This window comes from Sitophilus oryzae, unplaced genomic scaffold (genome assembly GCF_002938485.1).
Source record: "Sitophilus oryzae breed Bouriz unplaced genomic scaffold, Soryzae_2.0 scaffold_130_pilon_pilon, whole genome shotgun sequence".
In the NCBI taxonomy this organism is placed as follows: Eukaryota; Metazoa; Arthropoda; class Insecta; order Coleoptera; family Curculionidae; genus Sitophilus; species Sitophilus oryzae.
In genome coordinates, this window is record NW_022145960.1 from 1,528,382 (window position 1) to 1,553,938 (window position 25,557).

The 25,557-nt window shown below is 31.6% G+C and overlaps 1 protein-coding gene across 5 annotated transcripts in view; it reads left to right on the forward strand.

Moving 5' to 3' along the window:
- Nucleotides 1–25,027, forward strand: part of LOC115874979 (protocadherin-like wing polarity protein stan) — a 273,618-nt gene extending 248,591 nt beyond the window's left edge. For 2 of the 5 annotated variants that reach the window (XM_030890290.1, XM_030890291.1), the window contains 10 exons: nucleotides 13,204–13,639; nucleotides 13,691–13,803; nucleotides 14,043–14,188; nucleotides 15,439–15,571; nucleotides 15,636–15,799; nucleotides 16,502–16,804; nucleotides 17,783–17,797; nucleotides 18,662–18,817; nucleotides 21,103–21,217; nucleotides 24,204–25,027. In XM_030890290.1, the coding sequence (XP_030746150.1) occupies nucleotides 13,204–13,639; nucleotides 13,691–13,803; nucleotides 14,043–14,188; nucleotides 15,439–15,571; nucleotides 15,636–15,799; nucleotides 16,502–16,804; nucleotides 17,783–17,797; nucleotides 18,662–18,817; nucleotides 21,103–21,217; nucleotides 24,204–24,237 (1,615 nt within the window). In that variant the 3' untranslated portion in view covers nucleotides 24,238–25,027. Of the gene's footprint in view, nucleotides 1–13,203; nucleotides 13,640–13,690; nucleotides 13,804–14,042; nucleotides 14,189–15,438; nucleotides 15,572–15,635; nucleotides 15,800–16,501; nucleotides 16,805–17,782; nucleotides 17,798–18,661; nucleotides 18,818–21,102; nucleotides 21,218–24,101; nucleotides 24,149–24,203 lie in introns of those variants that run through there. The other 3 variants (XM_030890292.1, XM_030890293.1, XM_030890294.1) reach the window with 3 other exon arrangements.
- The last annotated feature ends 530 nt before the right edge of the window (nucleotides 25,028–25,557 follow it).

Genomic DNA, 25,557 nt, shown 5'->3' on the forward strand with positions numbered 1-25,557 from the left:
GCGACCACGAGGAAGATCACCTAAGAGATGGGTTGATCAAACTAAAGACCTAATCGGCCAAGGCCTTCATGAAACCGTCAGCATGGCTCAAAACAGAGCGGACTGGCACAATACGATAAAAACCGCTACAGGAACATCATAGTCACTAATCCCTCTTCAGGGAAACGGACCAAAGAGAGATATCATTTTTAAAATACAAACCAAAAATACGAGGAATAATTATGTTTTCCATGTATTCTACAACATACTTATTAATCCGTAATATCTAACTAGTGTGACGTCATAAATTTCGCTCCGAGGCTGTTCTATTAGAGGCGGCATTGCTTCAGCATGGCCGCAAGTTGCTAACCTAATAAAATTAACACTAGAAAAGACCGCGGGAACTGTCAAATTCAAAGTTATTCGTTTCACAGACTATATCAGTTCTATAATATTTCCATTAAGTTCCTATTGCAACTATTACTGCGACACTTCAGAAATTGGCTATTCTGTATACGGGTGTCCCATTTTTGTATGTTTTACAGGGTTTCTCGTTTATGAGTAGAGATACAAAGATGCGATTTTCACATTACTATGCACAAATTTGTCGTAGCTTTCTTAGTTCCTAAAATAAAGAGAGAATTTGAAAATTTTGCATTTTTTCTAGAATGCTATAGAGATTTCACTTAGAATCCAATGGTGTAACTATTTTTTCACAGCGTGCTGTCTTTAGTTATTTTTTTAAATAAGACACCCTATCTGTGTGTATATTTTTTTATTTTCTTTGCCTTGTTTTGATCTTTCTAAGAATATAATATTCTGAAAGCTCATAACAAGACAAATAAAAAAATAATACATATGATTTCCCCATTTAAAAAAAATACAGGGTGTCCCAGAAATAAGTGCAAGTATTTTAACTGGTAGTATAGTTCAACCCCAGAAACACGCCTATGAGGTTTTTTTCGCGAAAAAAAATTGAAAATTCGAAATTTTTTTAGTTTTTAGTTAAAAAACATAATTTCGTGATAATACGGCAATATAGGTATTAGATTAAATTTACAAGAAAGAAAATCCAGAAAAGATCCAGTGGCTCTCAAAATTTTAGCAAAAAATCATTTTTTTTTTGGTTAGGTTAGTTAAATTTTAGCACAAAATCATTTTTTTGGACGGTCAAATAACTCCCTTATTTTGGACTTATAAACGATAAAGAGACAATATGTTTCTTTTATCGAGATCTACCACCCCTTAAAATACTTGCACTTATTTCTGGGACACCCTGTATATAAGTTTGACTCATATTTCGAAAATGACAGTTACGCTACTGGATTATACATGAAAGAACTCTATGGGACTCAGTTTTTACCCTGTCGATAAGTTATAAGATACGAAAGGGGTCGAAAAATGCAAAACATTTCAAATTTGCCCTGTATTTCAGGAATTTATAGGGCTAAGGTGAATCTGTGAGTAGAATCCTTAGATTCATAAAAAAAGTAGTACCTGTGGTAGTACTGTGATGTTGAAACCACATGCTTTTACGTCTATTCATAAACGAGGAACACTGCATACCACACGAAAATGGGACACCCTGAACATTCCGACTTGAGACAGACTTGAATAAAAAAACAGGGGCTGGTCACAATGGGAGACCAGCCGAACGTGATATTTAATAGAAAAGCAGAACAGTCCATATCTAAGAAGTATCAAATCCTCCATTAACGATCGCAATCTTATTATTAGGGTGAACGTATGGAAGTAATAGGGTCCGGAGGTCCCCTTTTTCGTCTGGTCTGAAATCAGAAGGGAACATAAAATAACATTAGTTAGTGTGTGGAAGGAATACGGTTTTTATTATAGTATAACACGTTTTCTTAAAAAATCTTAGACCATTCTTCATCCATCATTCCCTTATTTAATAATATAATAAAGAATTGGAAATTCTTCCATTCTTCACTAGTATTATTATTTTACTTCTGTTATAATGGTAATGTATTTAATTATATATAATGAAACACTGGACTTTAGAGAGAATCTATTGAGACAGTTTTCTCATTGATCTTTATTTACATATATTACACAAAATTTACTTTAACCAACAAAAATACTTGACATTCCACAATGGGTACCTCCACACCTTCGTCATCGGAAGAGAAAATGCATAAAACCGTTGATTGAAAGAATTGGGAAGATACGCAACCTAATGGGCAGAAATTCGTAACAAGGCTGATTTGATTTCCACTATTGTCTCAAGTGCTGTTTGCTGGAGCTACCAATGGTTCTGCGACCAACGCTTAAAACATTTATTTTCTTTAGTTTGACCAGAGAAGGCATATCGAAGAAGGTGTGGAACTGAAAGCGACATCGACAGTATTGCCCCACATATTATTATATTATATATCCGGTTTTATAGCGTTCCTTCCGGTTCCCAGTCTCTATTGCCTTCGATCTTCCCAATCTCCTGGGAGTAAATTTCTTTCGGACACGGCTCGGTTAATGCCCTCAATCCAGGTAGCTTTAGGTCTTCCTTTCTTTCTTCTTTCCGCCGGTGTCCATTTTAGGATTTGTTTTGGTAGACGTTCGTCAGCCATTCTCTCTACATGTCCATACTTCATATTAGTTTGGCGTTGTTCGGAGATTTCATCGAGGATAGTTTTCTACGCCCATAATCTCACTAATTCTCTCGTTGGTTATTCGTTCTATTCTTGACTTTCCGACAGATCTTCGCCAAAAATCCATTTCAAGAGCCAGTAGTTTACGCTCTAAAGTTTTATTTATTTGCCAGATTTCACATCCATACAATACAACACTTTTAAATATGTATAAATGGTGTTTTCTTTCGATAAAGATGTTTGTTGACCATAATAGTGAGTTTAGGCATCCTATAACCCTTTCCCTTTAATTATTCGCTCCAATATTTCTTCTTCAGTTCGTCCACTTTGGCTAATCTTTGTTCCGAGTTAGGTATAATCTGAACAATATTGTACTATGCAGCTGTCGTCCACTTCCAAATCTGTTCCCTCTCCACCGATACACATATATTTAGTTTTACTGCAGTTAACAGTTAATCACCACTCTGCGTATTCTTTAAAAAGTTTCCTCGCCATGAATTCAAGGTCTTCCCTATCTTGCGCCACTGCCACTTGGTCATCTGCAAAATAAAGAGGATATAAGTAGGTGTCATTTTTTAGTTTATTTTTTATATTTAGCTATTCCCATTCAACTGCAGGATATTCTTCATTTCTTTAAGGCTTCATTGAGGTAGATTTTGAAGAGAGTTGGCGATAGACAACATCCCTGACGAAGGCCTTTGGTCACATAAAAGGTTCCTGATATGTTACTGCCGATCTTTATTTTGGAAAATGCTTGGTGGTATAGCTGCTTGATGGCTTTGATCGCTGTATTGTTAATTGGAGAGTTCTCCAGCACTTCTTCTCCACAGTTTTTGGATTGGCACTGTATCATATGCTTTTGAAAAGTCAACAAAAAGCAGATGAGCCCCTCTATTCCTTGCTACCTTCTTTTCATTAAGTTGGGTTAGACTAAATATATGATCTATGCACGATCGACCAGCTCTACACCTTGCTTGTTCTTCAATTTCTTGTGGACCATATTCTGTTTCTACGATGTAAACGATACGTTTGAAGAAAATATTTAGATAAAAAATCCGCGTTTATGTATTGAAAATTGATTCGTGATAAACATAGAAATAGAATAAACAACAAAAATTAAAATTCTTCTATATAAGTACTGAATATTTCGTACGATCGAAAAAAGTAGTTTAGTTGACTTGGAAATGACTTAAAAACAGTTTTAATTTTATATTTTTTTTTTTTTTTTTGTAATATATATTTTCTTTGCATGATGCATTTGGTCTCCTTTCAAGTAGGAAATAAAAAGAGAGCGAGAGAGGTCTTCCTCAGGCTAGCGCAACAATGAATAATAATTTTGTGGGGATTTCATAGGGCACCCCCACCATAAACTAATAGCCAGATTCTCGGGTGCCAGTAGCGGTTTTTGAGTTATCGTGTTACAGACGGACAGACAGACACCAAGAAAATATTTTGTATTTAGGTCATTTATGACCCAAATAACTCGAGTGAGATTAAATAAACTTTTTTTTGCCGATCTTAATAGGTTACCATACCTATTGGTATGGTCGGCTAAAAATACAAATCATCATGTATTTATTCTCCAAATATTCAAACATATATACAGGGTATCCCAATATTCCGTAGACATAGAACTACTACGTATTTTTGGAATAAAAATAAGTTCATTGGGCACAATTTACCTCTATACAAAAGTGCTCGTTTGTCCGCTAGAGGGCATCAAAGTTTTAAAAAAAAATAAACACATTTTTTAAGATATTCTAAGAACCGGTATTCCGTTTTGTATGAGATTTTGCATGTCTATGTTTTGCTAAGTGCTTTAACATTTGACTTTTTCAAAAGAATCAGAAATCAAGCAAAGGTACGGGAAGGGTGAAAACTACCCCCACCCCTACATACATTTTTATTCCTACATTTTTTCTCTTGTAAAAAACGTCACATTGCATAGTTTTTGAGAGAAAAAAAAATTGGAGAATTTATTCTTACAAAGCAACCCTGCAAATATACAGGGAGTTCCAGTATTCCGTGGACATAGTACAACTACGTATTTTTGAATCAAAACAAGGTAATTGCACATATTGTACCTTTAAAGTGCTTCGTTTGTTAGAAGGCATCGGTCAAAAATAAACCCGATCGTGTATTAATTTAAAATGTATTCTTTTTTTTTAAGCTTCTTATGAAGGTTATTGTCAAATTTAATTTGTGATACAACATAAAATTCCATATTTTCACCAACTAGATTATTAGAGATTGATGTGTTATTTTTTTTACTAAAAAATTATGCGCGGTGGCGTTTTTTACATGACAAAAAATATAGCAAATACTAAGGGCCATATTACGAAAAAAAAATCGGACGTCGATTAAGTTGGAAAATGTTTATACTAAAATTTATGTAGGGGTGGGGTAGTTTTGACCCTTCCCGTACTTTTTCTTGATTTTTGTGAAAGTCAGATTTTAAAGCACTTAGTGAAACATAAACACCCAAAATCTCATTCAGATCGGAATAATGGTTCTTAAAATATCTGAAGAAATATGTTTATTTTTTTAAAATTTGATGCCCCTTAACGGACAAACGAAGCACTTTTGTATAGAGGTAAATTTTGTCCACTTAACTTATTTTTATTCCAAAAATACGTAATTAGTAGTTATATTGGGGCACCCTGTATAACCATGAAATTTGATTTAGTTACAAGGCAGAATATTTTTTTTCCTTGTCAGAAATATACTCGGAAATATATAAAATAACTGTTTCAGCTTTGGAGAATGGTCAAGAGTTGGTTGCCGCACGGAATTGGATGAAAATTGGTTTGATACTATAAACGAAAATTCTATAGTAATAAATTGTAGTTGCAATCATTTAACAACTTTTGCCGTCTTAGTAGACGTTGTCGATTTAGAGGTATGTATACTACATTAATAATATAAATGTAATCAGAATCGTAAAATATACATCAACATTTACAAAAACGTAAAATGACGTATTTTATACAGGACTATGTAATGCGTACAACGAGAGAATATAGTATTGAGAATATATGACAGTGACAGTGGATTTATGTTATTTTATTTAAATGCTTGTCAAATGTTTTCTTCAAAAACTTTTCTTCTTGTTGTTCAAAAATAGTAAGATTTTCGGTACTTATTTTCACAGTCAACAAATACCGATAGAATTTATTTCGGTATGTTATTATAAGCAAATTTCTTGTATATGTATGTTGTTTGCGATGGGTTGAAGCGGAAAATGCGACAGAAAGTACAAAAAATATACTGCACTTTTTTTCCAGCGATAAAAATAGTGAGAGACGTTGTGCAGTTAAGAAAAAAATCTGGCTAATCTGAAAGAATGAGTAATATGTCTGGCAGGTGAAAAATTAGATCAGAATTATTGAAACTATTGCTCTTATTCACGCAGTCCTAAAAATTTGTTAGATGATAGTTTATCTTCACAGCTACAAATATAGTCTGGCTAATGTGGAACATCCCGAAAGCTTTGTCAGACTCGTTCAATGCTCGTCAGGCACGCTCAATTCAAAATGTTCAATTATACAGGTGATTGTTGTCATCTCTACATGTTTTTATTTTTCATAATTTATGATAAGAAAAGTATTAGTCTAGGGCGAAATTTGACTATGGCTATATGACAGAAAAAATGATAAAGAACGAATTAACTGATATTTCAATTTTAGTATTTACTAATATTTTAGTATTTTTCCATATAAAAGCCTTTTTTTAAAAGTCGCATCACTTTTTTTTAGCTTTTCTCTTCTATTTACGTCAGTCCGTTTCCGTTTTAAAGTAGTTTTAATTATAAAAGCCTATCATCGTCGCAAATATGTAGCCAGAGCGCCACTTTTCTGGTATAATAGTTTAATAGCTTAATAATTGTTGGTTAAAAGCTGCACTCTGTCTCTCATCACGGTTTTTATGTAGCCTATTTAATTTCAATTAACATTTTCTTCGTCCGTTAAAGAGTTTTTGTTTCGACCTTTTTATATGATTAAATTCTGATTTACTAATTAAAATGCGAACCTAATACTTTTTCAGATTTTTTTTAATATTTTTTTAAATAAACCTAACATAAAATTAGTAAAGAAATATGAAAATAAAAGTATTGATAGGTGCTATAAGGAAGTCTATAGTTAGTTTTTAATGCGTTAATTTTAAAGTATAATTATTTTAGTTTAGCTATTTATGTATTTTAATTTTAAAATACTTTAATGCTTAACTAAAGTCTTTTTTAGTACATTCCGGAGCCGTCATTACTGGAAGACATTTCAAGTTATAGCTGTTTTTCAATATCCTTGCCCCTCTTACTGGGAACTTATTTAATACTGGCTCTGATCAGGGGCTTGCAGACGAACTCGAACACTATAAGAAAAAAACTTAGTTCTTTGCGTTTTTTCTCGCCGAATTGTTGTATTTTGTCGCTTTGAAAGCAAGAAAAAGCTATGGTATCAATCGAGGTAATACTCTTCTATTTTTTTTATATTATTCCATAAGACTTAAGCTTCGTTCCGAATCTCAAAATTAGTGGAATAAATTAGTGGTTTCAATTAGCATAGAAGTTTGTTTCTCTAATTTCAATATAAGCATTCAGAAGTCAAAATTGTAGTAATTTTCAATTAGTAGAAAAACTTAACAAACTTTTAACTTTTTCACCTAGTTAAGACTGATTTTCATGCATTCGTTATCCGACGATACGATGATACGATATTAATTTTATTGATTGAATTTAAAAACTTTTATTGGTTAGAAAATTACGCAGTTTTTATACAGGGTGGCACCTCTCAAACGACTCGGAGGCTCCAAGGCGAACGGTAATTTATATCAAAATGAAATTTTGGGAGCAGTTGTTGGTTAAATTAGAGCATTTTTTTTAAATATGAATTCTACAGGGTGTCCCCTAAAAAAGTTACGCATCAAAGTTGTTTGTAATGGAACACTCTATATATTAATAGATTTTCGGATTCTAGGAAAAAAATAAAGGTGAGTTTTATTAAAGAAGCATATGGCTAAAATGTAAAGATTTTGACCTATTTAACATTTTGTGAAAATGAAGAATAAAATAACAGCTATATAAATTGTAATCTACCTTATATAGCCTGATATTTATTTAATATAACCATAGTATGTTAAACCAAATTAAAATTTGACAAGAAAAGTTATACAGGGTGAGACAAAGCTAATATTGAACATTGGTCACTTTTAAAAGCAAATTACTCCTCTATTTTAAATGGAAAACCCAGTATATTATTCTGGTGTTCAATGGAGAACTTATATATAGTGATGAGCCAAACCGTGATTTTCTGTTCACAGGCTTACCTGTGACAACGACTTTGTATTATCTGTGACTCTTAACTGTGACTGCGACTTTATGATTATGAATCCGAAAGCACAATCACGGCTATAATATAAGATACGATACGAATGATACGATTCTGTTGTTGTTGTTATACTAATTTTTATTTGTCTTTTATCCAAGGCTGCTAAAATAGAAAACACTAAACAGTGGGTAAAAGGTATATTAAAAAATAAAAATAAAACACTTTTTTTATTAAAAGAAACCAACGGGAAAAGAATAAAATATGCAATATGCTCATAACCATAACGAACGAAACTTAACAACACGAGATAAGTAATACATTAAACAACAAATATTTTCCTTTGTATTAAAATAAACGAAATATATAAAAAAATGAAGTTTCTAAAAAATAAACAGTATAAAGGTAAAACTTTATGTTTGGCTTTAAAAAACCTGCTAAACTAAAAAGGAACCAAACCGATTCGTAGTGATAAAAAATAGTAATAAAATATAAAATACATAAAAAATTAAATCACTTCTAACAGTCACTGTCTTTAGATCACTTTGTCAGATATCTATCCTATGAGACGTACGTCGTGACTCGTGACTGTGAACTGAGTCACAACCGGCGCCATCGGCAGCTGCGTTCGCGACGCGCGACGTCCTGCTCTGTGAAGTATTTTCTCGTTACCAGAGAAATCACAATTAACTGTAATCGTCACGCTTTAGCAAGTCACCGTTTATTTTCAAATCAGTCACAGGCCGTGACTGTGATTATAGAATATCAGTGACAAAGTCACAGTTACCGATATTTCACTCATCACTACTTATATATCTTCAAAATATTATTAAGGTTGCCTACCCCTCAAACAAGGATTTCCCTAGATTTTTTCATTTCTATGATTTTGCGTCAGTAGATCTTTACTATTTGAAAAAAAATCTAAATGACTGTGTTAATTTAACAAAAATTAAAGGATATAGGGTAAAATACTGTAATAAAAGATAATAAAATAGTTAAAACATATTTTGCTTATCACAGAATTAAAACTACATATAAACCTATAATTATGTAACAAAAATTAACTAGATGAAATCAACTGCTTAAAATGCTTCCTTTTCTGTTTACTGATATAAAATAATTCTCTTTTCAAAAGATCTTTTCATGTTAAAACGCATACGTGGAATTCTATTTCGAAAAACAACAACAATATGTGGTCGACAATATTTGGTCGAGTTTTGTAAACACTGTCTTTAATATCCTCATAAAAAAACCAGACTAGATAAAATCAGGAGCATTTAAAAATTTTATTACTTAACTGGTGAATGCACACTTCATTCACCAACTAATAGAATCATATTAATTCTCTCTAATGTAGGATAAGTTTTCATTTTCGTAAAATTTCTTATTTTTTTTGTTTTATCTTAAAACACAAAAACCTCACATAATGATAACACAAAATGATAACTAGCTGCTAAAGTTGAACTAATTAGACAGCTATGTTAAAGTAACGTCAGACATATCACAGATCACAACCACCTAGATTTTATCAAACTAGACACGGCCCACGACCATCCAACATCGGGTATCTTTTGAAGATTTTCCGCTCCATAAAAAACAAAGATTTTATCAAATAATAAAGATTTACTCACACTAAATCATAAAAATGAAAGTATCTTGGAAAATCGTTGTTTGAGGTGTAGGCAACCTTAATAGTATTTTGAAGAGACTTGAATTTTCTATTAAATATTGGAATAATATACTGGGTGTTCCATTTAAATTAAAGGAGTAACTTGCGTTTAAAGGTTGTGATGTGGGTGCCTCACCCTGTATAACTTTTTGGGTCAGGTTTTAATTTGATTTATAGTACAATAGTTATTTTAACTATATATTAGGCTATACCTGGTAAATTTCAATTTAGGTAGCTTTTATTGAAATTTAAAAATTGTTCTTCATTTTTAGAAAATGTTAAACAAGTCAAAAACTTTACATTTCAGTCATATACTTCCCTAATAATACTCACCTTTATTTTTCTCTTGTAATCCAATAATCAGTTACTATATATGTTGTTCCATTAACAACTTGATATGTAACTTTTTTTGGGGACACCCTATAGAACTTTATATATTTTTAAAAAATGCTCTGAATTAATCTACATATGTTCACTAAATTTAATTTCAATACTGTCGTTCTCCTTGGAGCCTCCGGGTCGTATGAGGGGCGCCACCCTGTATTTATTGGCTTTTCATGTCTCCGTTTATCGGATATACGAATTGCTTGTGATTGGTGTAATTTTATATTTTCAGTTCCATAATGATTTTGCTGTTATACTTATATTTTTATTAAGGTTAGATTAAATTTGTCAAAAGTGTCAAAACGGCTGGAATAAAAAAAATTACGCATGAAAAGTGGCGCGAAACCGCTATGGCCAATCAGAGGGCCGTCGGACCATCGTATTAACGAAAAAGCTTGATTTTCATGCATCCGTTATACGTTGATACGATGGTCCGACGGTGCTCTGATTGGTCATAGCGTTTTCGCGCCACTTTTCATCCGTAAATATTTTACTTCAACGCGTCAACGGACCCGTTCATACGATAACGGACGTTTTGACACTTTTTTGACAAATTTAATCTAACCTTAATAAAAATATAAGTAAAATAGCAAAATCGTTATGGAAACGAAAATATAAAATAACACCAACGTACAGTGGTGGCCAAAAGTATGGAAACTTTTTACTTTTTAAAATATCACAGAAAATATTGCTATGCTTAAACTCTCAGGAATATAAACGAACAGCTTATCAGCAAATAAAAGTATTCCAAAAATTACACAGCGAAAAAAATCTGTTTAGCAGTTTTTGTAGGAGAACAATAGATTTCTTGTGGCTAAAAGTATGGAAACCATAAATAAATACATTAAAATTATTTAGTTTAAGCTGATAAACGGTACGACTTACTTCAGATAAATATAAACATCATGCCCAAGTCTAAATATTTCTCTACGGATTTAAAAAATAAAATAGTTGAATTATACAAGAGCGGTTATAAACAAATTCAAATAAGTAAAAATTTAAACATTTTAAGAAGCACCGTTTCGAAAATAATTCGTAAATTTAATAAAACAGGGAACGTTTCAACAGCTTTTAAGTCAGGAAGACCAAGAAAGTTGTGCAACAGGACAATGAAAGTAATGAAGAGAATATCAATGGGAGATCCAAGAAAAACATCCACAGACATTTCTCGAGAAATGGGTGAAAGGGGATATCGGTGTCTGCACGCATGGTGAGAAGAAGGTTGGATGACATGGGACTTTTTGGAAGAGTCGCGGTGAAGAAACCACTAATATCAAAGAAAAATAGGATGGCCCGCTTTAAATTTGCTCAAGATCATCTCACCTGGTCTTATCAGAAATGGAATGTACTGTTTAGCGACGAAAGCAAGTTTCAACTGTTTGGTGGTGACGGGAGACGTTATATCCGAAGACCAAAAGGTACACGGTACAGCCATAAGTACCAGATGCTCACAGTAAAACATGGGGGTGGGAGTATAATGGTGTGGGGGTGTTTTTCTCGCTCAGGTGTTGGTCCTCTCGCTCAGGTTGGATAATGGACCGTTTTTTGTACAAAGACATATTGGATAATAATATGCTGCCTCATGCTGATGAAGAAATGCCACTCAGATGGTTGTTCCAGCAAGACAATGATCCCAAGCACAAATCTCAGTTTGTTCAAAATTGGTTAAATGAACATAATGTTCCACTAATGGATTGGCCCTCACAGTCTCCGGATCTTAACGCCATAGAAAATTTATGGGACCATTTGGATAGGAAAATTCGAAGCCATTATATTTCAAATAAAAATGAATTATGGGAAGTGCTAAAAACTGAATGGGCGGCCATTTCCAGTAAAGATTGTAGGAGATTGATCGATTCGATGCCACGAAGATGTAGAGAAGTAATTAATTCAAAGGGATATTCCACTAAATATTAGTAATTTTTATATTATCTTGAATTTTAATAAACATTCTTCTTATTTAAATGTATTAGGTTTTGTAGGAAATTATTTGTAGGTCACGATTATATAAGTCGTTTTATTTCATATTTTAATTTCTCAGCATAAATGACAAATTAAAAAAGTTTCCATACTTTTGGCCACCACTGTATATCCGATAAACGGAGGCATGAAAATGCAATAAATTTAAAACTGCGTTATTTTCTAACCAATCAAAGTCTTTAAATTCTACCAATGAAATTAATATCGTATCAACGTATCGTCGGACAACGGATGCATGAAAATCAAGCTTAACGGATGCATGAAAATCAAGTTTAAAGCTGCTCATGCATCCGCTATCCGTTGATATAATGGTCCGACGGCGCTCTGATCGGTTATAGCTTTTTCGCGCCACTTTTCGTCCTTAAATTTTGTACTCCAAACGTCAACGGAGAAAGTTAAAATAAATTTAACTTTTCGTACGATAACGGACGTTTTGACACTTTTTTGGCATATTTAATCTAAGCTTAATAAAAATATAAGTAAAACAGCGAAATCGTTATGGATATGAAAATATAAAATTACACCAATCACAAGCAATCGTAAACGGAGGTATGAAAATGCTATAAATTTAAAAAGTGTAATTTTCTAACCAATCGAAGTCTTTAAATCCAACCCATAAAATTAATATCGTATCATCGTATCGTCGGATAACGGATGCATGAAGATCAGGCTTAATTATTCAGGCTTTATTCTTCAAAATATGCGAGTAATATCATTTTGGCATTTGATTATCTTCCGTCAAGACAAATTGTGGCTAAAAATAAAAAGTTTATTTTTTTATAAGCTAATTTTTTTATTAGGCTTTCTCTGTGGATACAACTAACCACCGCAAGCTGTTGCTACGATATTCTATTACTTTTAGTTGTATTTTTTTAGATTCTGAATAATCGTAAATTTTTAACTAAAAAGTATAATCGAAACCACTAATTTCAAGGTTCTGAATGAAGCTTTAAACATTAAAATACATTTTATTATCGTTTTTTTTCAGTTTTCATGCAAATTAGTTGCTATCGGTTTACATTATTTATGGCTAGCCTCGTTCTCGTGGATGTTGGTAGATGCAGTGCATTTGTATAGGATGCTGACAGAAATGAGAGACATTAACCATGGACCAATGAAGTTTTATTACAGTATTGGTTATGTGGGACCTGCAATAGTCGTGGCTCTGTCCGTAGGTGTCAGAGCACATCAGTATGGAAATTATTACTTGTAAGATTTTTATGAATATTTTTAGACAAACCAATTAATTTTACTAATTTTTCAGCTGTTGGGTATCTCTCTATGAAAGTGTTATATGGAGTTTAGTTGGTCCAATCTGCCTACTCACTTTTATCAACTTGGTTATCTTAGTGTTATCGATTCGAGCAGCTTTTACGCTACAAGACCACGTTCTCGGTTTTGGAAATCTGAGAACCCTGCTATGGGTTTCAGTTATAGCGTTGCCTTTGCTAGGTGCAACCTGGGTGTTGGCATTGTTAGGAGCATCTGAACGTCATCCATTACTTATGCCTGCTCTATCCTTTGCTGTCCTGATACACGCAGCTTTTTCGTTGGCGGGATATTGTTTCGCCAATAATAGAGTGCGTCAGAATCTTTTAAGAACGTTTATGCGCTGTATGGGCAAGAAAGTGCCGTTATTAGATACTCAGTCTGTTGTTGGAGTGCCAAGTACCAGTAGCCAAAATATAACAACTCATTCTGTAAGCTTATTATAATTATTTGTAGGCATTTTTATCATATTAATGTTTTAGCGTTCTGCTTTGGCGTACCACTCAAGTTTGGACCCAAACAGACGAAACATAGGAATATCTACTTCTAGTACTACATCCAGATCAACGACAAAAACAGGTTCTAGTCCATATCGGTAAGTTAGCATTTCTCATATTTATTTTATCATTACACACGTGTTAGCTGACCAGATTATATATACGACATGTATAATAATTCTGGACGATTGAAAGATTTGAAAATGTATTGCAGTAAAAAGTTTCAGTTAGGTGCATTATATAAAAAATATACTACAATAAGTATATCAAGTTTGAATTTCATTTAGTTCATACCTTATTAGTACTTAATTTTAAGAAAATTTCATTTTCTTTGTAGAAGTGACACTCACCTACGCCATACTTCAACGTCGACATCAAACTACAATTCGAATAGCGATGTGCCTTCTTATCTCAGAGGGTTTGAACAGGAAGAAAGAAGACCACGCCGAAGAGACATCAGCGGTGATGGAGAATACAGAGAAGGTACGCTATTAATCTATTAGTATACCATATTTTAATTAAACAGGGTGTCTCAATATTCCGTGGACATAGAACTACTGTGTGTGTACTATTTTTGGAATCAAAATAAATTTATTAGGCACGATTTACTTCTAAGTGCTTCGTTTGTCCGTTAGAGGGCTTCAAACAAAAATAAACAAATTTTTTAAGATATTTTATGAACCGATATTCTGGTTTGAATGAGATTTGGGCTGCCTATGTTTAGTTAACGCTTTAACATCCGACTGTGACAAAAATCAAGAAAAAGTACAGGAAGGGTGAAAACTACCCCAACCCCTACCAGAGCTGCAAGCTCACAGAAAACTTTTTTATTTAAAAAAAAGTATTTGTATTTAAATAATTTTAATGACTTAAGTCATTTGATTTTAAGTCATTTTTTGAAAGCTGACTTAAGACTTAAAATTTAAATCTTTTTCAAAATGATTTGTGATTTAAATCTTTATTCTGTAATAGGGAAAGATTTAATTCTTTTTAGAAAAGAGAGAATCATTAAAAAGATCTAAGTCTTTATGAAAGGCTTGAGTCTTTAGCATTTAGCTAAAGGCTGAAGGCAGAGCAGAATAAAAAGACAATGATCAATACCGCTAGATGGAGCAGTCTGAAGATAGTCTGAAGTCTGAAGTTTGATAATACCGCGAAATACCGTTAGAGTAATAGTAGTTGCATAAATTGTGTTGTAAATAGTATAAGTTGTGTGTACAGAGTGAGACAAATAAATTCGTTAAGTATTTTATCGTGAGTTTAAATAGTGGACCCACGGAATCCGTAACAATATGATACTAAAAAATCGCTAATTGGTAATACAAGAAAATTAATATTAACAGTTAAAAAAGGTACTTAAATTGAGGTCTGGTTGTCTTAACTTGGGGAAAATTAGGTATATTGATAGTACCGATGCCCCGTTATTTCAACAAACTCTCATGCAAAATTTTAGTAGTCAAATTTTAGTAGCACGAAGTTTCGAAATCTAAAAATAAAATAAAAAATGGGGCATTGCGTTTAAAAAAACATATGTTATATCCGCCATACTTTTTTGAAGCACCCTGTATACTCTGTAATAATTTTAAAATATGTATCTTAACCTTCCCTATAACTTTTATTTTTAACATTTGTTTGTAAACTTGGGAACAAATGTGATAATGGACTCTATGCCATCGTTGACTCACCCTCTTACATTTATAAAATCACTAACTTGTATCTATTAATCTTTACAGGTAGAGAACGAGGAGAAAGTGATTCTGATAGTGATGGATCTGAAGGTAGGAGCCTGGATCTGGCTTCAAGTCATTCCAGCGATGACGATGAATCAAGTGCGCGAAGACATCACGGAAGAAGTCACGTTTCAAGGTTAACCGAAATGCTTAATTAATGGTTAAAAACGTTAAATTAATAATAATTAATAATTTTCTAGGCAAGGATATTTACCGAATATTACGGAACATGTAGTCTCACGTTGTGGCACACCGCCATCTCTGAACGTTGTAACTAACTCACAGTTGTTTCCGGCCGTACAACCGAGTTACGGATCTAGATGGTCCAGTCAACTTCCCGAGGCATATCTTCCTAACACAAATGGTAAGAGTAGATTTAACCTACAAATCGTTAACTCATTCTAAGCAAATGCCAAAAATAATAAAAAATTGGTTATTAAATACCCTATGATCGAAAAAAATTACCTGTATTGCACTATTGAGTGAAAAAATTAACAATCCGTCGTATTTTACGTAAAAAAAGGTCTCTAGGTACAAGTAATGGTTCTCAAGATATTTGGAATCAACATAATAAATACATAGCATCATTGATAAAAATTAAACATGTTGATTGGACAGTTTGTTTTATATTATATATTGGACAGTTTATATTATGTATTATCATTTTTTTTTAGAAAAATTTATGATTAATTTAAAAATTAAAAACACTCCAAGTTTTCATCCAAATATCGACGTCAATTCAGAAATTAACTTCTAGGCCATGTATCTCCGAAACGAAGCCATTTTAGAACCATTTTCACTATTTTACTTATTTTTATCTGCAGAATATACTGCCGATGTTTCCCGAATACATTTCGGACTACCAATTGCTATCAATGTTTTATTTTTTACCTTTACATGTTAGGTTAGGTTAGGTTGCTGGGGTTTGGGATCCTGTTTGATCCCTCACTCGGAGGCCTTGGGCTCATTGCGTTACCACTGTTTTATTGTATACGCTCCTGTTGTGTATAATAATGTATAAAATTTAAGTTTATAAAAAAACTAATAATATTTTGTTTTATTTCAGTAACAGAAGTCGGCCGCTGGTCGGCCGAAACAGGATCAGACAACGAATTTCTACACAAAAATTCCCCGAACCCATTGCCCAATCCAGACGTTACTCCGGAAACCTGTTTAAGAACGATAGAATCTGAACAGTACATTGTGCAATCCCACTACAATAACCAGTACAACACCAACGTCCCTTTCAAAGGAGATTATGTGCCTAAGATGATACCTCATGAGAATGTAAACTATCAGGAATACGACAGGTGTTCAGATTTAGATGAAAAACATCACATGAATGATAAATACTTGTTTCCATATACAGGTAGGTTTATGTGTTTAAATTGTTCTTTTAATATGCAAAGATCGGACAAACGTTTTTTGTTCAGTTTTATTTAATTTTAACAAAAAAGTGCGTGTGATTTCCAAGTGCTTTTAACGATTTAAATGAAATTTTGTGCATAAAAGTTACAGTAAATGATTCACCAGGGTCATGCATATGAGTTATCACTGGAACGATTTTCTAAAAAAAAACATGTGAAACACCATTATTTTTTTGAATTTGCTCTAGGTAGCACTGAACATCAGTGTTATAAATTTTAATAATAAATTAGATTAAATAAATAATTTATTAATTTTTTTAACTAATAAAATAGCGTTTATCTCATCAAGGAGGTCTAAATGGATAAAATATCAATATACAACTTTTATGGCAAGATACAACCTTTGGCGTTTAACGGTTGTAACACAATCCTGCTAAGAAAAGAAAAAAGTCAGTGGCGTACATATTTTAATCAATCTAAAAAGGAAGAATATTTGACAAAAAATAGGAAATGTTTTTTGAAACACCCTGTATTTCTTTAGTACTTATTAAAAAAAATAAATGTGTAATTAATCAAAAATGAATATATGTATCTCTATTAGATTACTATCAAAATCTATTAAAACCAATACTTTTTTAACATCTTCATTATTTCCGTTATAGAACGTTACAGGTGTTATCGAAATTCTTTCTCTTCATTCAATCATCGCGGTAATACGTTGAATTGTTATACCCCATGATCGAAAAAACGGCGTCCAGTTGGTTTGGAAATGATGATCGATTACATTTTCCATATAATTTTACGAACAAAAGCGATCTTTTCCCAGCCATCTCTGACGCCGTTTTTTTCGACCATATGGTGTTTATTTCAGTAAAATGTTTAACTATGATGATATTTTTTTGTAGTAACTTATTCCTTTATAATAGTTGTATAATCTGGTATATTTAAATTTATTTTCTTTTATTTTTGCTGCTTAATAGATAATATAATGGAAGGTTAGTTACTAAAAATGAGTTAAATCCCTAGATCATAATGATGTAGGGTTAAATCTAATATTAGCATGTTAGACTATGTTATATTTTTATTGAACATTACAATTCGTCAACTGTAAATAATTAGTGCTGACTTGTCTTATTACAATTAAATAAATAATAAAATTTGGTCCAAGGCATTGAATAAAAGTTAAGTAATGAAAAAAAAAAGCGGCGTTACGTTGGCTTGGACATGACAGCGATATTTATTTCTCTGACGCCCATTTTTTTTTTCGATCAATTATCAATGACATTTGTCTCATTAAAAATAAAACTCATACTAGATCTGCAATAAATCAAAAAGTTGTGTGTAGATTAGACCATCGTAGTATATAAAATAAAAGTTGCAATGAAAAACTTACTAGCAAATACGTCCCCTTTTCCTTTACTTGCACATATTTAGACCATTCATATCTTATGAAAAATGAGTTATTATGTAGTATTTGTCAACTGGATAATTGTAACAGATCCTCATGATTTTTCTAATCTAAATATGTTTTTAATGGAAAGAAATACAATATGATCGAAATAATTACAATATGATCGAAATTAAGATTGCTGTCATTTGATATGTAAAATTATACGGGGAATATCATCGATCGTCATTTCCAAATCATAGGGCATTTTAGTATCCGCGTCGGGATGGCTTGGAAATGGCAATCAAAAATTTACCATATAATTTTACATATAAAATTGCGCCGATCTTCATTTCCAAGCAATTGTTTGCAATTGTTTAGTGTATCCCTCTTTTGATGTATTCGTGGAATATATTATATTAAAATATTGAAGCAGATAAAAATATATCAAAATCTTTTTTGTATTTAATAGCCGAAGAAGACCACATGCAAGTTCATACCAATTACATGCCACATAATATCTCGTCATCTCAACCGGGCAGCCGGATAATGTCGCCAGTCACCAACGATATCAACAATCTGGACTACCATGGATCGACTGTAGGATCCAGAATGGGGTCTAGAATAGGTAAAGAGATATAATAAAATAAGTTAATTATAAATATATGTAAATATTAGTTTCCTAAAGGGAAGAGGAAGTAAAAGGAAAAACCTTGTCTACACTCTTAATTTATTGATGTGAGTAGAGTTGGGCTAAATCATGAATTGACATCCAGGGTATTTTATAGAATATACAAATTAGAGGTTTCTAATTTATATATGAAGATGACCTGACAGCATCTATGTTGACTACTGTCTAGTTGACAAAATGGCCTAGTTGACAAAATGTTGGTGATCCGTCAAGTTATTTTTAAATCATTATTTGAATAATTATTAATTCAGATATTCCTGATCTGTCGGAAAGGGAGTTATTTATAGTTTGTGTTTTTATTAGTTTGTGCATTTTAATATTTAAGGATGGTTATCATTTTCTTGTTAGATACTAAATTTTTTTATCAAAGACATTTTGACATTTTAAAAATAATAAATTTATAAACCAAATAAAAAAAATTGGCGCCGGGAGGCACGTATATCCGCCCATACTAAAATAATATATGTTAATAAAAAGCAATTTTTTTTTATCTCAAAAACTGTGACTTTGACTGATTTTGATGTTATTACAAATTTTGTTGCAAATATTATTCATAATCTTAAATTGAAAACTGCGTTTCGCTAGTTACTGTAATTTTGGAGTTACGATTTTTTTAAATTTTTAACCCCCTCCCATACCCTCTTACCAACCCCCCACTCCCACCAAAAATTAATAGCCAGATTCTCGGGTGCCACAGTACTTTTGTGCCAAATTTGGTTAAAATCGGTTTAGCGGTTTTTGAGTTATCGTGTTACAGATGGCCAGACAGACAGACACCACGAAAATATTTTGTATTTAGGTCATTTATGATCCAAATAACTCATTTTGAGTGAAATTAAAAAAACTTTTTTTGCCGATCTTAATAGCCTACCATACCTGTTGGTATGATCGGCTAAAAATAGTTTAATCATAAATAAGTCAGTACATAGTTGGCAATATAGTATTGTTACGGATTCCGTGGGTCCACTATTTAAACTCACGATAAAATACTTAACGAATTTATTTTCTCACTTTATACACAATTACTAACTTATAACACACAACAAACTAACTATTTATAAGATTCCTTCACCAAATTGTCCGATTTTCAATTTCCACGCGGTATATTCAAATTCCAAAAATTTTATTTGTTTTGGCTATGTTACACTTCTAATGATCTAATAAAACATAAATGTAGTAAGAAAGTCTATATTTATTATTTTATATTTAACAAGGAACAAATTTTGCGCTTGAACAACGTTACTGTTTTAGTTAGCGTTAATAAGTAACGAAACGCTAAAATTATGCCAAAATTCTCCATTAGTTTCTTCCCGATCACCAGGTGGCTCTCAATGACGGACCTGTTTGTTTTATATCAGTGTCCAATCTATCTCCTACCTCTAGTACATGACATTAGTCCATGATTGACATTCATTCTATATTTGTGACCGTGATTTTTTAATGAATGATACGGTCTTTTACTTACTGCTCCCATTAAAGGTCAAACATGTAATCATAGATAAATGAAACAAAAGTTTAGATTGGAAAGTGCCCATAAGGACAATGTAAACACTATTTGGCGCTATTCTTGCAACGGTCGCGACCCAAAACTTTTGAAAATTTCGGAGCGGTTCGGCTTTTTCCGGAATTATATCGCGAAATATTGTTTATTCAAATTTATTATTATTTTCATTTAATTTTATAAATAAAATACAGTGTGTTGCATACAAGAAACTTTATTTTATATAAGGACGCATGTATGAAATACCTATGAAACATTGCAAACCGACGTTATGCCACGATCCACGATGGTTTTTGCAGTTCACAGTTCACAGCACAGCTTTTTAAGTTTTTAATGCCACTTTTTCACAATTATCACCGGTTGGAGTAAATAAAACTTGAATTAAACTCGCAAGATAGCAATAATTACTTTGAAAATGGACGCTATAAACACTTTTCGGAATTTCTTTAATGAGAGCGGTTTAGATTTTGAAAGATTATTATGATTTTTGAAGATTCTGACTTTGACAAGAGAAAATTACTTCTGTTCTTGTTTGCCGTTGTTCTTAGCGACCGCTATAGCAGCGCCAGATCGCGTATAACGGTCGCGACCCAAAATAATTTTGCGACCCAAAATTTTTACGGGCTTTCCAATCTAAACTTGTTGCATTTATCTATGCATGTAATTACATTAAGTAACATAAGTTAAGCGCCGGTTAAAAATTGTATCTATCGTTTATTAGGTTCAGTCTTAGGGTCTGTTCATGGATCAGTTTGTGGAAGCATGCGAGGTTCACCGTCGCCACTTATGGCACCTGTTTCAATGATTCATTCTGGAATGCCTCCTGAACCGTCTTCGTAAGTACAGCTTAGAACATGACACTTTTATAATCTAACTAACTAAATCAATTATTACTTATTGTACTAACAAGTTCCCTCTTGCCAGATTTATTTATAGAATTTTATGTTTATTATATCATAGTTTAAAGATGTGTTTTAACGTCGTTAACATATATTTTGTTATGTTTGTATAAGTTTTCGTAGTAACACTTCAGAAGTTTTTATTAATCTCGACTTCATAGTCATTTTGGAATAGTCAATATTTTTATTAAGCGACTATCTTTTTTATTTAAATAATGTTCTATAATAAGTTTCTTTAAGTAGAAAATAGGTTTATTATAGTATGATCAAAAAGTTTTATGGTTAAGTGGGCTGTGTATGATGATAAACAATAATTCTTATTGGTGTTTTAATAAATTTTTATTATATAAATAATTAATAGGGTGTATAGTAAATCGCAAAATTTGCTGTGCGATTGATGCAAAAAAACACTTTATTTATATTTTTCACCTCTTCTCTGGGTAAATTTAAAAAAATCTTAATTGAAATTTATAATTTTCCTAACTTAAATAATTGAATAAAATTGTTAAATATATGAATTTTTCAGCAACTTATAATTTTTTCTAAATTTCTACTATCATCCGCTAGCTTCTAGCCACCCTATCTCGGTTAATTTTGACTTGAACAAAAAAAGTATAGAGATTATTTCTATGTAAAATTTGACGCTCCACAATTTAACGCTCCCTTTTATTTGAACTTTTTTTTCTAGTTCTTACCGTTTCTCTGAAATTTCGAAAAAATAATTTTATTTATTTATTTTACCCCTTCTCGGGGGTAAATTTAAAAAAAAATCTTTTACAATTCGCTTTTAGATCTTTCAAAGTAATGTTACGTTTTTCGTCGGTTCCGTGTGGATAGAAAGTCACAATTTATTTAAACACAATTTATTCTACACTAAGTAACAAAAACAATAATGATAAAAGACTTAAAGAACTATTTACAAACGATTTATAACTATTTATCTAGAAAGAATTTATTTTGAATTTAGCGCGGCAACTGAACTCGTCTATTTATTTCTGTCCTCAGGCTCCGGTCGTTCGAATAATCCGTTAGACGTTAGCTTTGAATAAGAAGACTAAGGAAGGAGCATATCAAAAATCTTAGGTCCACCGCTATGGGACTCAAATATGGCCGACTTAAATTCCGGTTTATCAGTGCCGTTCTAATTTTATTTAAAAAATGTAAAACTATGATGTAGGGTAGACGTGGGGTAGACTCAATAATTTTGTTTTTTATTTTACGTTGTGAATAAATGTTAGTAGTTATTAAAATTGTTATAAAAACATATTATTATATTAAAAATAGATAAGTTTTAATAATTATTTATTAACACAAACATCCGATACGCTACTGAAGCAGGTAAGTCAAATTGACGTATCTATAAATTCTTTGACATCCAATCTTTGACAAGTAGTAAATAACAGCAAAAATGCAAGAAAAAATAATATATAATTAGTTAATTTAAGTGAATTTCATAAATGATCGGTTTACTACTGTTTACTACACGTATCTATATTATATATAGTCACTTACTAGCGAAAAGTTGTTCCATTATTTCACTCGATTTTTGCCGAGATCTACCGCACGCTACACAACCAACTATTTTAGAGTCTTTTTCGATAAATCGCGATAGTGTCACTGTTAATTTAAGTTCTGCCACAATTTCCATCTAGATTTACTACCTTTATACAACTATCAGTACTAGAATAAATAATAAATAACATAAAATAAGCTCCGTAAAGACTGACAAATCCACAAAATTTCAAATCAAATTCAAATGTGTCAAATGAATCGTCAAACAAAACTGTCAAGGATCCCCACCCTAGAGTCCTTTTTCCGTCCACCATGCATGAATACATGGATAGCATCATGCTCCTTCCTTAGTCTTCTTATTCAAAGGACGTTAGGTCATTAGGTGCATAGAGAAGGTTTAGAATGTTCTCGTATGTAGTACTCCATTCCAGTGGAACTCGATTGTTCTCGAACGTTCGAATGAATCATTACGTTGTTTATTATTTAATGCAATATTAAGGTGATATGGGGGAGGGACATATTAGTTAGTTAGGTTATGCCGAGTCCATAGAGGTCCGCAACAGTAACATCAAAAATTCAAGTTTTTGGCCAAAACTTCGTATTTAAATGCCTATTCTCTTGAACTATCTAACTATGATTCTAGACTAATCTATGTATGATGCCCTTATTTCTTATTTTTCTCCAAATTTATACTTACTACTTAATATTATGTTCTAAAAAAAATAATTAAAATCTAACATTTTCACTCTGAAATAATGGTGTTCTTGACGTCACTTATGCAGTTATGGCAAGTACCACACACTGTGCCATCGGAGAGCGCTAAACTAACTTACAAGTAATGTCAATTTCGAATTTAAAATAGATGGCGCTATTTTTTCAAATACATCGATGGTAAAAACATCGTTACTTTGCATTAGAAGAACACAATATTTTAAAGAATTTAATAGACAATAAAATATTTTACCGTCAATTTAGCATAAGATGCAAAATTATGCCTTTCTGCTGCCTTCCCATCAAATGCGCTTAAGTGTGACGTCATAATTTTTAGACGCTTTTTTAAATTAAAGGGTAATAATATCGAATTTGATTTACTGTTTATTCCTTAATCATACCGTCAATGTTTTTGTTTTAAATATCTTCTGATTACTTAAATAGAACTTTACAATAAAATCAATATGTCTGACTATAGTAAAACTGGATTGAATTAGATTTGTTTAACTTTCAAAATCAAAACTTGCTTGATATAAAACTTTTTGTTCATACGATATATTTTAATAATTTCTTTTTATTGACTAACAATTGATTCTAGATGGTGTTGGGAATATACTGTTAACAAATAACAATATTTGGTAAAGGTAAGACTAATATTTACTTTAAAATCTTATTTTAAAAATGGTCTGTTTTTTTGTAGGATAAAAGAAAAGGATGAAGAGACATCAGTTTAAAATAGTTGTATTTTTCTACCCAATCTGCTATTAAAATTAGCTTTGCAAAGGAGAGAGAAACGTCTAGATTGAACAAATTATCATTGTATTTTAAAATATTTCAAAATCATTTTGTACATTGAAAGAAATATGAGTTTTTATTAGTAGCGAATGTCATTGTCATTAAAAGAAATCTAATTTTAATAGCAAACCTGTTCATGTACAATGTAGCTTCAATCATAATATATGCAAAAAAGGCTTAAAAACATTAGTTTTAAGTAATTTTAAAAACACTCAACAAATAAGGTAATATTTCTTATAGATAATAGATATCTTGTAAATAGGTTAGTGAAATACTTGAATACTCGAAAACAACCACTTATTTTTGACAGGATTTTATCTAACGTTTGAGAATAATATTTTTGCTAAGACTATGTACTTTCCAAATTTCAAAGATTACACTATTTCAGGTAGTTATTGTAAAAGACACCCTTTGCACAACATAACATAGTGAATATTGATACTAATCAGTATTCAGAAGTAATAAAATAGTGATCTCTCAATAAAATTACCTCTTGTAATTGTTAGACCCATAAATAAATTAAATTACAAAATACTTCATTCAAATTTCAGAAATTCATATTTGATATTCTCAAAATATTTACCGACTTGTACATAAGTGTCATTGGAATATGCCATTATACCTATATGATATTAGATAAGGAAATAAGTACACTGTGTTTAGGATCTAAGATTAATATACAGGGTTGTTCACCACATACGACACGGAGTATTGTAGCTAAACGATTAGGTTTTTACAAATTGTAAGTTTTGGATTCGTTGAAGGACTATTAGAGCTACAATTTAAAAATATTTTTACAAGATACAGAGTGTCCAAAATAAATAAAAAATATCAAAGTTATATTTTTTAAACGGAACACCCTGTATATTATTACATTTTCAGTTTCCACGATTAAAATAAAGGTAAATTTGATTAAGGTTTATTACACTTAAACCTTACCGTTTTTGAAATATTTTCCATTTTGTGAAATTGCAGTAAAAATTTTAAGGCTTCATTTCTCCAAGGATATCAAAGTTTTTAATACTAAATATTTACTGAAGTTTATTTATTGATCCGTTATTCTGTTGTAATAATAAAAATAATACTACCTCATACAGAGTGTCTAAAAATTTATTTTAAATAATTTCTAGTTTTAAACGCCAATAACTTCTTTAATTTAAATGGAACACCCTATATATTTTAGGAGAATCAGATGCACAATTTAATTGTCTATCAAATTGTATTATACCATTTTTTACCTATCCCTTCAAGTTTTCGGA